General features: G+C 40.2%; 1 protein-coding gene across 5 annotated transcripts in view; it reads left to right on the top strand.

The window, feature by feature from the left end:
* Positions 1 to 118: 118 nt before the first annotated feature.
* b4galt1l (DP-Gal:betaGlcNAc beta 1,4- galactosyltransferase, polypeptide 1, like) overlaps positions 119 to 13,434 on the top strand; it is a 24,483-nt gene continuing 11,167 nt past the window's right edge. Inside the window, exons 1-3 of one of the 5 annotated variants that reach the window (XM_079268886.1) lie at positions 119 to 145; positions 936 to 1,320; positions 6,798 to 7,033. In XM_079268886.1, the coding sequence (XP_079125012.1) occupies positions 942 to 1,320; positions 6,798 to 7,033 (615 nt within the window). In that variant the 5' untranslated portion in view covers positions 119 to 145; positions 936 to 941. Of the gene's footprint in view, positions 146 to 198; positions 804 to 917; positions 1,321 to 6,797; positions 7,034 to 13,434 lie in introns of those variants that run through there. The other 4 variants (XM_079268885.1, XM_079268882.1, XM_079268884.1 and 1 more) reach the window with 4 other exon arrangements.

Genomic DNA, 13,434 nt, shown 5'->3' with positions numbered 1-13,434 from the left:
TCAAACATGATTCATGAACTTCTGCTGTGTGTCGTCACAGACTGACACGCGAAGCAGACACGCCCCTTTCCGCGAGCCATTTGACAGCCGCTTCAAAAACTCACCGGAAGTGTGGTGGGTTTGCTTTCGAAATAGGAGCGTAACAGTAGGGCTTTATGTTTACGTTTGTCCAGCTTTGCTATCTTTGTTTCAGCTGATTCTGATCTTAAGTTTAAAATGTAGTTTAGCTTTCAATGTATTAATTAATCATAGTAATCAAAGATCATAAAAGTCTATCATTAGGTGCCTTTTCCGGTAAATTTTTTGTAATCGGTGAGCGGAAGTGTGACTGATCATTTCGTCCCCTTGACAGATCGGTGTCCTCTCAGCAGAGACGAGTCGGTAGAGTTCCTGAACCCTTCTGACAGGAACCAGCGGAGAGTATTTGTTAAAACGTGTTAAAACTTTTTTCTTGAAGTATTTTAGGACTCAAAGGTGTTACGGGTTAGGGTTAGTTAATAGTACATCTTATTATGTTATGTATCACATAGTTCCTCTGCTCACTCCCGCTGCTCGTTAGCGTCACTAAAAGTTACCGAGCTAGTTGAAGCTAACGACGGAAGCTCAGACTGTTCACGGGATTTTCTCTCGTTATACTTCTTCTTCTTCTTTTGGGAACTTTTCGGATTCACGTTGAACAGAATATAATGTTTCTGTGTTAATCTAGTCCAGAAGTTTCAAACTTCACGGGAAATGGAGCGCGAGAGCTAACGGTAAACAAGAACCCTCGGGCGCAGTTTACTGTTCCGCCTTCTCTTTTAAAGGTAACCTCCTCATCTCTCCTCTTCCTCCTCCTCTCCTCTCTATTCCTCCTCCTTCCCCCTTTCCTCTTCCTACTCCTCCTCTCTCCTCCCTCTCCTCTCTCTTCCTCCTCATAGTTTCTGATCTTCTCCCAGTAGGTGATGATGGCTGGAGGAGACTCCTCTGTGAAGTTCTTGCTCCTCCACCGGACCTGTAAGCTGGTGGTGCTGCTGTGTTTCCTCCACATCTCTGTCACCGTCTTCTTCTACGTCCGATCTCTGGACGTACGGTTCTCCTTCGTCCAGAACCAGCAGCACAGCAATGTTTCCTCCACGCAGACTAACCGGGTCAGACACGCGGGCTTCACTTCGGGAACCGAACCGAAGGTGGTCCTCACCACAAAGGAGGTCCAGACCATGAAGGAGGAGCACCGAGAAGAGCCCAAAGCTTCGGAGCAACCGAAGGAGGAGAAGAAGAAGAAAGAAGAAGTAGAACCAGAGAAGAAGCTGGAAAAATGTCCTGAAACATCACCTCTGCTGGGTAAGACCTGTATGTAGACTATAAGAAGAGTAAGACCTGTATGTAGACTATAAGAAGAGTAAGACCTGTATGTAGACTATAAGAAGAGTAAGACCTGTATGTAGACTATAAGAAGAGTAAGACCTGTATGTAGACTATAAGAAGAGTAAGACCTGTATGTAGACTATAAGAAGAGTAAGACCTGTATGTAGACTATAAGAAGAGTAAGACCTGTATGTAGACTATAAGAAGAGTAAGACCTGTATGTAGACTATAAGAAGAGTAAGACCTGTATGTAGACTATAAGAAGAGTAAGACCTGTATGTAGACTATAAGAAGCGTAAGACCTGTATGTAGACTATAAGAAGAGTAAGACCTGTATGTAGACTATAAGAAGACTAAGACCTGTATGTAGACTATAAGAAGAGTAAGACCTGTATGTAGACTATAAGAAGAGTAAGACATGTATGTAGACTATAAGAAGAGTAAGACCTGTATGTAGACTATAAGAAGAGTAAGACCTGTATGTAGACTATAAGAAGGTAAGACCTGTATGTAGACTATAAGAAGAGTAAGACCTGTATGTAGACTATAAGAAGAGTAAGACCTGTATGTAGACTATAAGAAGGTAAGACCTGTATGTAGACTATAAGAAGAGTAAGACCTGTATGTAGACTATAAGAAGAGTAAGACCTGTATGTAGACTATAAGAAGTGTAAGACCTGTATGTAGACTATAAGAAGAGTAAGACCTGTATGTAGACTATAAGAAGGTAAGACCTGTATGTAGACTATAAGACGAGTAAGACCTGTATGTAGACTATAAGAAGGTAAGACCTGTATGTAGACTATAAGAAGAGTAAGACCTGTATGTAGACTATAAGAAGGTAAGACCTGTATGTAGACTATAAGAAGGTAAGACCTGTATGTAGACTATAAGAAGGTAAGACCTGTATGTAGACTATACGAAGAGTAAGACCTGTATGTAGACTATAAGAAGGTAAGACCTGTATGTAGACTATAAGAAGAGTAAGACCTGTATGTAGACTATAAGAAGGTAAGACCTGTATGTAGACTATAAGAAGGTAAGACCTGTATGTAGACTATAAGAAGGTAAGACCTGTATGTAGACTATAAGAAGGTAAGACCTGTATGTAGACTATAAGAAGAGTAAGACCTGTATGTAGACTATAAGAAGAGTAAGACCTGTATGTAGACTATAAGAAGAGTAAGACCTGTATGTAGACTATAAGAAGAGTAAGACCTGTATGTAGACTATAAGAAGGTAAGACCTGTATGTAGACTATAAGAAGAGTAAGACCTGTATGTAGACTATGAGAAGGTAAGACCTGTATGTAGACTATAAGACGAGTAAGACCTGTATGTAGACTATAAGAAGGTAAGACCTGTATGTAGACTATAAGAAGAGTAAGACCTGTATGTAGACTATAAGAAGGTAAGACCTGTATGTAGACTATAAGAAGAGTAAGACCTGTATGTAGACTATAAGAAGGTAAGACCTGTATGTAGACTATAAGAAGAGTAAGACCTGTATGTAGACTATAAGAAGGTAAGACCTGTATGTAGACTATAAGAAGGTAAGACCTGTATGTAGACTATAAGAAGAGTAAGACCTGTATGTAGACTATAAGAAGGTAAGACCTGTATGTAGACTATAAGAAGAGTAAGACCTGTATGTAGACTATAAGAAGGTAAGACCTGTATGTAGACTATAAGAAGAGTAAGACCTGTATGTAGACTATAAGAAGAGTAAGACCTGTATGTAGACTATAAGAAGAGTAAGACCTGTATGTAGACTATAAGAAGGTAAGACCTGTATGTAGACTATAAGAAGGTAAAACCTGTATGTCGACTATAAGAAGAGTAAGACCTGTATGTAGACTATAAGAAGGTAAGACCTGTATGTAGACTATAAGAAGGTAAGACCTGTATGTAGACTGTAAGACCTGTATGTAGACTATAAGAAGAGTAAGACCTGTATGTAGACTATAAGAAGGTAAGACCTGTATGTAGACTATAAGAAGGTAAAACCTTTATGTAGACTATAAGAAGAGTAAGACCTGTATGTAGACTATAAGAAGGTAAGACCTGTATGTAGACTATAAGAAGGTAAGACCTGTATGTAGACTGTAAGACCTGTATGTAGACTATAAGAAGAGTAAGACCTGTATGTAGACTATAAGAAGGTAAGACCTGTATGTAGACTATAAGAAGGTAAGACCTGTATGTAGACTATAAGAAGGTAAGACCTGTATGTAGACTATAAGAAGGTAAGACCTGTATGTAGACTATAAGAAGGTAAGACCTGTATGTAGACTATAAGAAGGCAAGACCTGTATGTAGACTATAAGAAGAGTAAGACCTGTATGTAGACTATAAGAAGGTAAGACCTGTATGTAGACTATAAGACGAGTAAGACCTGTATGTAGACTACAAGACGAGTAAGACCTGTATGTAGACTATAAGAAGGTAAGACCTGTATGTAGACTATAAGAAGGTAAGACCTGTATGTAGACTATAAGACGAGTAAGACCTGTATGTAGACTATAAGAAGGTAAGACCTGTATGTAGACTATAAGAAGAGTAAGACCTGTATGTAGAATATAAGACGAGTAAGACCTGTATGTAGACTATAAGAAGAGTAAGACCTGTATGTAGAATATAAGACGAGTAAGACCTGTATGTAGACTATAAGAAGAGTAAGACCTGTATGTAGACTATAAGACGAGTAAGACCTGTATGTAGACTATAAGAAGGTAAGACCTGTATGTAGACTATAAGATGAGTAAGACCTGTATGTAGACTATAAGAAGGTAAGACCTGTATGTAGACTATAAGACGAGTAAGACCTGTATGAAGACTATAAGAAGGTAAGACCTGTATGTAGACTATAAGAAGAGTAAGACCTGTATGTAGACTATAAGAAGAGTAAGACCTGTATGTAGACTATAAGAAGAGTAAGACCTGTATGTAGACTATAAGAAGAGTAAGACCTGTATGTAGACTATAAGAAGGTAAGACCTGTATGTAGACTATAAGACGAGTAAGACCTGTATTTAGACTATAAGAAGAGTAAGACCTGTATGTAGACTATAAGAAGAGTAAGACCTGTATGTAGACTATAAGAAGGTAAGACCTGTATGTAGACTATAAGAAGGTAAGACCTGTATGTAGACTATAAGACGAGTAAGACCTGTATGTAGACTATAAGACGAGTAAGACCTGTATGTAGACTATAAGAAGAGTAAGACCTGTATGTAGACTATAAGAAGGTAAGACCTGTATGTATACTATAAGAAGGTAAGACCTGTATGTAGACTATAAGAAGGTAAGACCTGTATGTAGACTATAAGAAGGTAAGACCTGTATGTAGACTATAAGACGAGTAAGACCTGTATGTAGACTATAAGAAGGTAAGACCTGTATGTAGACTATAAGAAGGTAAGACCTGTATGTAGACTATAAGAAGAGTAAGACCTGTATGTAGACTATAAGAAGAGTAAGACCTGTATGTATACTATAAGAAGGTAAGACCTGTATGTAGACTATAAGAAGGTAAGACCTGTATGTAGACTATAAGAAGGTAAAACCTGTATGTAGACTATAAGAAGAGTAAGACCTGTATGTAGACTATAAGAAGAGTAAGACCTGTATGTAGACTATAAGAAGAGTAAGACCTGTATGTAGACTATAAGAAGGTAAAACCTGTATGTAGACTATAAGAAGAGTAAGACCTGTATGTAGACTATAAGAAGGTAAAACCTGTATGTAGACTATAAGAAGAGTAAGACCTGTATGTAGACTATAAGAAGGTAAGACCTGTATGTAGACTATAAGAAGGTAAGACCTGTATGTAGACTATAAGAAGAGTAAGACCTGTATGTAGACTATAAGAAGAGTAAGACCTGTATGTAGACTATAAGACGAGTAAGACCTGTATGTAGACTATAAGAAGAGTAAGACCTGTATGTAGACTGTAAGACGAGTAAGACCTGTATGTAGACTATAAGAAGGTAAGACCTGTATGTAGACTATAAGAAGAGTAAGACCTGTATGTAGACTATAAGAAGGTAAGACCTGTATGTAGACTATAAGAAGAGTAAGACCTGTATGTAGACTATACGAAGGTAAGACCTGTATGTAGACTATAAGAAGGTAAGACCTGTATGTAGACTATACGAAGGTAAGACCTGTATGTAGACTATAAGAAGGTAAGACCTGTATGTAGACTATAAGAAGGTAAGACCTGTATGTAGACTATAATAAGGTAAAACCTGTATGTAGACTATAAGAAGAGTAAGACCTGTATGTAGACTATAAGAAGGTAAGACCTGTATGTAGACTATAAGAAGGTAAGACCTGTATGTAGACTATAAGAAGAGTAAGACCTGTATGTAGACTATAAGAAGAGTAAGACCTGTATGTAGACTATAAGAAGAGTAAGACCTGTATGTAGACTATAAGACGAGTAAGACCTGTATGTAGACTATAAGAAGAGTAAGACCTGTATGTAGACTGTAAGACGAGTAAGACCTGTATGTAGACTATAAGAAGGTAAGACCTGTATGTAGACCATAAGAAGGTAAGACCTGAATGTAGACTATAAGAAGGTAAGACCTGTATGTAGACTATAAGAAGGTAAGATCTGTATGTAGACTATAAGAAGGTAAAACCTGTATGTAGACTATAAGAAGAGTAAGACCTGTATGTAGACTATAAGAAGGTAAGACCTGTATGTAGACTATAAGAAGGTAAGACCTGTATGTAGACTATAAGAAGAGTAAGACCTGTATGTAGACTATAAGAAGGTAAGACCTGTATGTAGACTATAAGAAGAGTAAGACCTGTATGTAGACTATACGAAGGTAAGACCTGTATGTAGACTATAAGAAGGTAAGACCTGTATGTAGACTATACGAAGGTAAGACCTGTATGTAGACTATAAGAAGGTAAGACCTGTATGTAGACTATAAGAAGGTAAGACCTGTATGTAGACTATAAGAAGGTAAGACCTGTATGTAGACTATAAGAAGGTAAGACCTGTATATAGACTGTATATAAGAAGAGTAAGACCCTAACAGGTTGGATGTGGTCCCTTGTGGTCTCTGGAGTTCAGTGAACTGATCTCGCATGAACAGGATCTTTTGATGTTTATTATCAGTCTGTTGGTTCATGTTTCCTCAGCTGGGACCCCATCTGATGTCACACAGCTCTGCTCGTAGAACCAGGTCCCACCAGGACCCATCAGGTCCTCTGACATTAACTCAGTATATGTCTCCATAATGTGATATTCATCATTATGGTTTAAACCTTGACATGAGTCCAGCTTTCAGTCCCACAGCTGGACTTCCTCGTCTGACGCTCTGTTCAGAAATCTATCGAGAAAACAGCTGTTTGAGTTTGAATCCAGAGGTTTAAAGTCTTTGAGAAACATGCAAATCCTGTCTGTCCTCAGTCTGAACATGTCTCTGTCCTCAGTGGGTCCTCTGCGGGTGGAGTTCACCAGTCTGGTGAATCTGGATCAGATCAAGGACCAGAACCCCAACCTGCAACCGGGGGGGCGCTTCAGACCCAGAGACTGTGAGGCTGTGATGAAGGTGGCCATCATCATCCCCTTCAGGAAACGAGAGGAGCACCTGAAGTTCTGGCTCTTCTACCTGCACCCGATCCTCCAGAGACAGCAGCTGGACTACGGAGTCTACGTCATCAACCAGGTACAGGTTCAGTATACATGAGAACCAGTTCACACCCGGGTCTGTCACTGGAGGTGTGCTCACCTGTCTGGAGTCAGTGACGTCAGAGTGTATAGTACTACTACTAGTAGTAGTAGTAGTAGTACTAGTAATACTAGTAGTCAGATTGATGTCAGAGTAGAGTAATACTACTAGTAGCAGTAGTAGTACTGCTCTATACATTGTGGCACCCGATTATAATCTAGTTTTAGTATTTTAAGGTCAAAACTATGATGGTGTAATACGGCTATTCTAGAAGAGAGAAAAATATACGAAAAAATATTAATTTAAATAATTTTTAAGATAATTATTCAGTTTGTAGGAGAGAAACATTCAGTAAACATAGCCTCATCATCTTTATCATAATATACACACAATATTGTACTTTATGTACACACAATATTGTACTTTATAGACACACAATATTGTACGATATATATACACAATATTGTACTTTATGTACGCACAATATTGTACTATATATACACACAATATTGTACTTTATATATGCACAATATTGTACTTTATGTACACACAATATTGTACTTTATAGACACAATATTGTACGATATATACACACAATATTGTACTTTATGTATGCACTATATTGTACTTTATATACACAATATTATCTTTATATACACACAATATTGTACTTTATGTATGCACAATATTGTACTATATATACACACAATATTGTACTTTATATATGCACAATATTGTACTTTATGTACACACAATATTGTACTTTATAGACACACAATATTGTACGATATATACACACAATATTGTACTTTATGTATGCACTATATTGTACTTTATATACACAATATTATCTTTATATACACACAATATTGTACTTTATGTATGCACAATATTGTACTGTATGTACGCACTATATTGTACTTTATATACACAATATTATCTTTATATACACACAATATTGTACTTTATATACACACAATATTATACTTAATCTAAACAGACGGCGTTAAACGCAGTTATTTCTGTTGATAAAAGAACATCAGTTTATGTTTCTTTAGAAGAACAGACTTTATGACACAATAATCTCAACTTTTCTTCCTGTAAATCAGTTCCTAAAGTAGGTTGTTAGCCGTTAGCTCCTCCAGCATCATGAAAGCAGTTAGTTTTTACTAAGCGCTTCAGAGTGTCACAGATCAGCTGAGGTCGGTGTGAAGAGCAGATTTGAATATGAACCGAGTTCTAAAACAAACAGACTGAATGTAAAGAAGCTGGACAGGAAGTCACCTGAAGTCCCTGAAGACGTTAGAACCAGAGAGACTAACGAGGTTGTGCTCTCTAAACAGACTCATCTCTTTATATATATGTGTGAATGTACACATGATGAACATTTAGTCACCAGACTGTAGAACTGAACAGCATCTCTTATCAAACTCACACCGAGCCCCCCGTACCCCTCGCACCGAGACCCCTCGCACCGAGCCTCCCGTACCCCTCGCACCGAGACCCCTCGCACCGAGACCCCTCGCACCGAGCCCCCCGTACCCCTCGCACCGAGAACCCTCGCACCGTGAACCCTCGCACCGAGACCCCTCGCACCGAGCCCCCCGTACCCCTCGCACGAGCCCCCCGAACCCCTCGCACGAGACCCCCGAACCCCTCGCACCGAGACCCCCGAACCCCTCGCACCGAGACCCCCTCGCACCGAGCCCCCCATACCCCTCGCACCGAGCCCCCCGTACCCCTCGCACCGAGCCCCCCGTACCCCTCGCACCGAGACCCCCGAACCCCTCGCACCGAGACCCCCGAACCCCTCGCACCGAGACCCCCGAACCCCTCGCACCGAGACCCCTCGCACCGAGACCCCTCGCACCGCGACCCCCGTACCCCTCGCACCGAGACCCCCGAACCCCTCGCATCGAGACCCCCGAACCCTATGGAGGACGAAAAATGTCTTAAGTATAACTAAATAAATGCATTAATAAATGTATGAATTAATTCAGGAATAAATAAATGTATAAATACAGAAATTAATAAATAAAAGTTGATACCTAAACAGGACATAAATAAATACATTTTTCTACATTTCTGTTCACCTTCATTTATTTATTTCTGTATTTCTGTGTCCGTATGTTAATGAGGTAGGTGGTCTGAACCTCATTCTTAAACAGGATTGGTCAAGTAGGGGAGCAAGACGGAAGCAATAGATTCCTAGCAAATCATCCCTGTAGACGATGTCAGAAAACTATCTAGCAGCACTAACTGCTTCCTCAGTCTGCAGCTGGGACTGCTGCGTGAGGCTGCTGTGAGACTGACTGCCTGTGAGTGCTTTGGGACGGCAGAGGGGCTCACGGCAGCACCCGCTGCTCGTTGAGGACAATAACTGTAGAATGATATGTGCTTTCACGTCAGTCTCCAAAACACCAGAAAAGTCTCCAAAACACCAGAAAAGTCTCCAATAACACCAGAAAAGTCTCCAATAACACCAGAAAAGTCTCCAAAACACCAGAAAAGTCTCCAATGACACCAGAAAAGTCTCCAATGACACCAGAAAAGTCTCCAATGACACCAGAAAAGTCTCCAATGACACAAGAAAAGTCTCCAATAACACCAGAAAAGTCTCCAAAACACCAGAAAAGTCACCAAAACACCAGAAAAGTCACCAGAAAAGTCTCCAATGACACCAGAAAAGTCTCCAAAACACCAGAAAAGTCTCCAATAACACCAGAAAAGTCTCCAATAACACCAGAAAAGTCTCCAATAACACCAGAAAAGTCTCCAATAACACCAGAAAAGTCTCCAATGACACCAGAAAAGTCTCCAAAACACCAGAAAAGTCTCCAATGACACCAGAAAAGTCTCCAATGACACCAGAAAAGTCTCCAATAACACCCAGAAAAGTCACCAGAAAAGTCTCCAATAACACCAGAAAAGTCTCCAATAACACCAGAAAAGTCACCAGAAAAGTCTCCAATAACACCAGAAAAGTCTCCAATAACACCAGAAAAGTCTCCAATGACACCAGAAAAGTCTCCAAAACACCAGAAAAGTCTCCAATGACACCAGAAAAGTCTCCAATGACACCAGAAAAGTCTCCAATAACACCCAGAAAAGTCACCAGAAAAGTCTCCAATAACACCAGAAAAGTCTCCAATAACACCAGAAAAGTCACCAGAAAAGTCTCCAATGACACCAGAAAAGTCTCCAATACACCAGAAAAGTCTCCAATACACCAGAAAAGTCTCCAATAACACCAGAAAAGTCACCAGAAAAGTCTCCAATGACACCAGAAAAGTCTCCAATGACACCAGAAAAGTCTCCAATGACACCAGAAAAGTCACGAGAAAAGTCTCCAATGACACCAGAAAAGTCTCCAATACACCAGAAAAGTCACCAGAAAAGTCTCCAAAACACCAGAAAAGTCACCAGAAAAGTCTCCAATGACACCAGAAAAGTCTCCAATACACCAGAAAAGTCACGAGAAAAGTCTCCAATAACACCAGAAAAGTCTCCAAAACACCAGAAAAGTCTCTAATAACACCAGAAAAGTCTCCAATACACCAGAAAAATCACAAGAAAATTCTCCAATGACACCAGAAAAGTCTCCAAAACACCAGAAGTCTCCAATGACACCAGAAAAGTCTCCAATGACACCAGAAAAGTCTCCAATGACACCAGAAAAGTCTCCAATACACCAGAAAAGTCTCCAATACACCAGAAAAGTCTCCAATACACCAGAAAAGTCTCCAATAACACCAGAAAAGTCTCAATACACCAGAAGAGTCTCCAATGACACCAGAAAAGTCTCCAATGACACCAGAAAAGTCTCCAATGACACCAGAAAAGTCACCAGAAAAGTCTCCAATAACACCAGAAAAGTCTCCAATAACACCAGAAAAGTCACCAGAAAAGTCTCCAATGACACCAGAAAAGTCTCCAATGACACCAGAAAAGTCTCCAATGACACCAGAAAAGTCTCCAATGACACCAGAAAAGTCACGAGAAAAGTCTCCAATGACACCAGAAAAGTCTCCAATACACCAGAAAAGTCACCAGAAAAGTCTCCAAAACACCAGAAAAGTCACCAGAAAAGTCTCCAATGACACCAGAAAAGTCTCCAATACACCAGAAAAGTCACGAGAAAAGTCTCCAATAACACCAGAAAAGTCTCCAAAACACCAGAAAAGTCTCTAATAACACCAGAAAAGTCTCCAATACACCAGAAAAATCACAAGAAAAGTCTCCAATGACACCAGAAAAGTCTCCAATGACACCAGAAAAGTCTCCAATGACACCAGAAAAGTATCCAATACACCAGAAAAGTCTCCAATAACACCAGAAAAGTCTCAATACACCAGAAAAGTCTCCAAAACACCAGAAGTCTCCAATGATACAGAAGTCTCCAATGACACCAGAAAAGTCTCAAACACCAGAAAAGTCTCCAATAACACCAGAAAAGTCTCCAATGACACCAGAAAAGTCTCCAATGACACCAGAAAAGTCTCCAAAACACCAGAAAAGTCTCCAATAACACCAGAAAAGTCTCCAATGACACCAGAAAAGTCTCCAAAACACCAGAAGTCTCCAATGATACAGAAAAGTCTCCAATGATACAGAAAAGTCTCCAATGATACAGAAAAGTCTCCAAAACACCAGAAAAGTCTCAAACACCAGAAAAGTCTCCAATAACACCAGAAAAGTCTCCAATGACACCAGAAAAGTCTCCAAAACACCAGAAAAGTCTCCAAAACACCAGAAAAGTCTCCAATGACACCAGAAAAGTCTCCAATGACACCAGAAAAGTCTCTAATGCACCAGAAAAGTCAATAAAAGTCTCCAATGACACCAGAAAAGTCTCCAATAACACCAGAAAAGTCTCTAATACACCGGAAAAGTCAATAAAAGTCTCCAATGACACCAGAAAAGTCTCCAATGACACCAGAAAAGTCTCCAATGACACCAGAAAAGTCTCCAATGACGCCAGAAATTGGTCACTCCTGTGACCAATCCTGCTTTAGACAGAGGTTAGGACCTCCCACCTCATTAGCATACAGACACGTAAATAAATGTAGGTGAACAGAAATGTAGAAATAAATATAAATGCATTTCTTTATGTCCTGTTTGATTATCAACTTATTTATTCATCTGTACATTAATCTAGTCAGTATTTATTTATTATTTTATTTATTTATTTCTGTATTCAAACATTTATTAATTCATACTTAAGTCATATTCTATCCCCGTACCGCTCGTACGAGAACCCCCATAGCGAGACCCCAGTACCGAGAACCCCCGTACCGCTTGTACAGAGAACCCCGTACCGAGAACCCCCCCCCGTACCGAGAACCCCCCCCGTACCGAGAACCCCCCCCCGTACCGAGACCCCCGTACCCCTCGAACCAAGACCCCCGTACCGAGAACCCTCGTACCAAAGACCCCTGTACCGACAACCCCCGTACCCCTCGTACAGAGACCCCCCCCCCCATAGCGAGACCCCCGTACCGAGAACCCCCGTACCCCTCATACAGAGACCCCCGTACCCCTCGTACCGAGACCTCCCCGTACCGAGAACCCCTGTACCATTACTCTGTTGAATGTGGACTTAGTTTGACTGCATGGAGCGCTGTGATTTCTAACAGATGATGAAACACTGTTTGTTCTAGCAAGGCAGTTTATTTGTACAGCACATTTCAACAACAAGGTAATTCAAAGTGCTTCACATAAAACCAGTAAAAACATCAAAACACAAGGCAAAAGAAAAGGAGATTTCAAAACAAATAAGAACATTCATTGAAACATTAAAAACATTCATTAAAACACTAAAAAAACAGTGTAAGAAATAAAATAGTCGTTAAATGCAGAAATGTATTAATATCCTTGAACCCGGTTGAATTAAAGGCAGCAAACAGAAAGGTCTTCAGTCCTGATCTAAATGAGCTGAGGGTCTCCGCAGACCTGCAGCTTTCTGGACTTTGTTCCAGATATGTGGAGCAGAAAAACTGAACGCTGCTTCTCCATGTTTAGTTCTGACTCTGGGAACAGAAAGTAGACCGGTCCCAGACGACCTGAGGGGTCGGGATGGTTCATAAGGTAGCAGCAGATCAGAGATGTATTTTGGCCCTAAACCATTCAGTGCTTTGTAAACCAACAGCAGGATTTTAAAGTCAATTCTTTGTTGGACAGGAAGCCAGTGCAAAGACCTCAGAACTGGAGTGATGTGATCCACCCTCCTGGTCTTAGTGAGGACTCGGGCTCTTCTAAGAGCCAAACATCAGCTCACTGTTTCTTTAAAGTCTTTTTCTTCTTTGATTGTGACTCACAGTTGTTCTTCTTCCTTCTCCTCCTCCACTTTTATACTTTTCTCCCCACTCTGGCTCCCTCGCTCACACCGCCTCCCCCTC

The sequence above is a fragment of the Melanostigma gelatinosum genome (genome assembly GCF_949748355.1).
Source record: "Melanostigma gelatinosum genome assembly, chromosome: 5".
In the NCBI taxonomy this organism is placed as follows: domain Eukaryota; kingdom Metazoa; phylum Chordata; class Actinopteri; order Perciformes; family Zoarcidae; genus Melanostigma; species Melanostigma gelatinosum.
The sequence above is the reverse complement of the archived record's forward strand: the minus strand, read 5'-3'. Positions and strand labels throughout refer to the sequence as shown.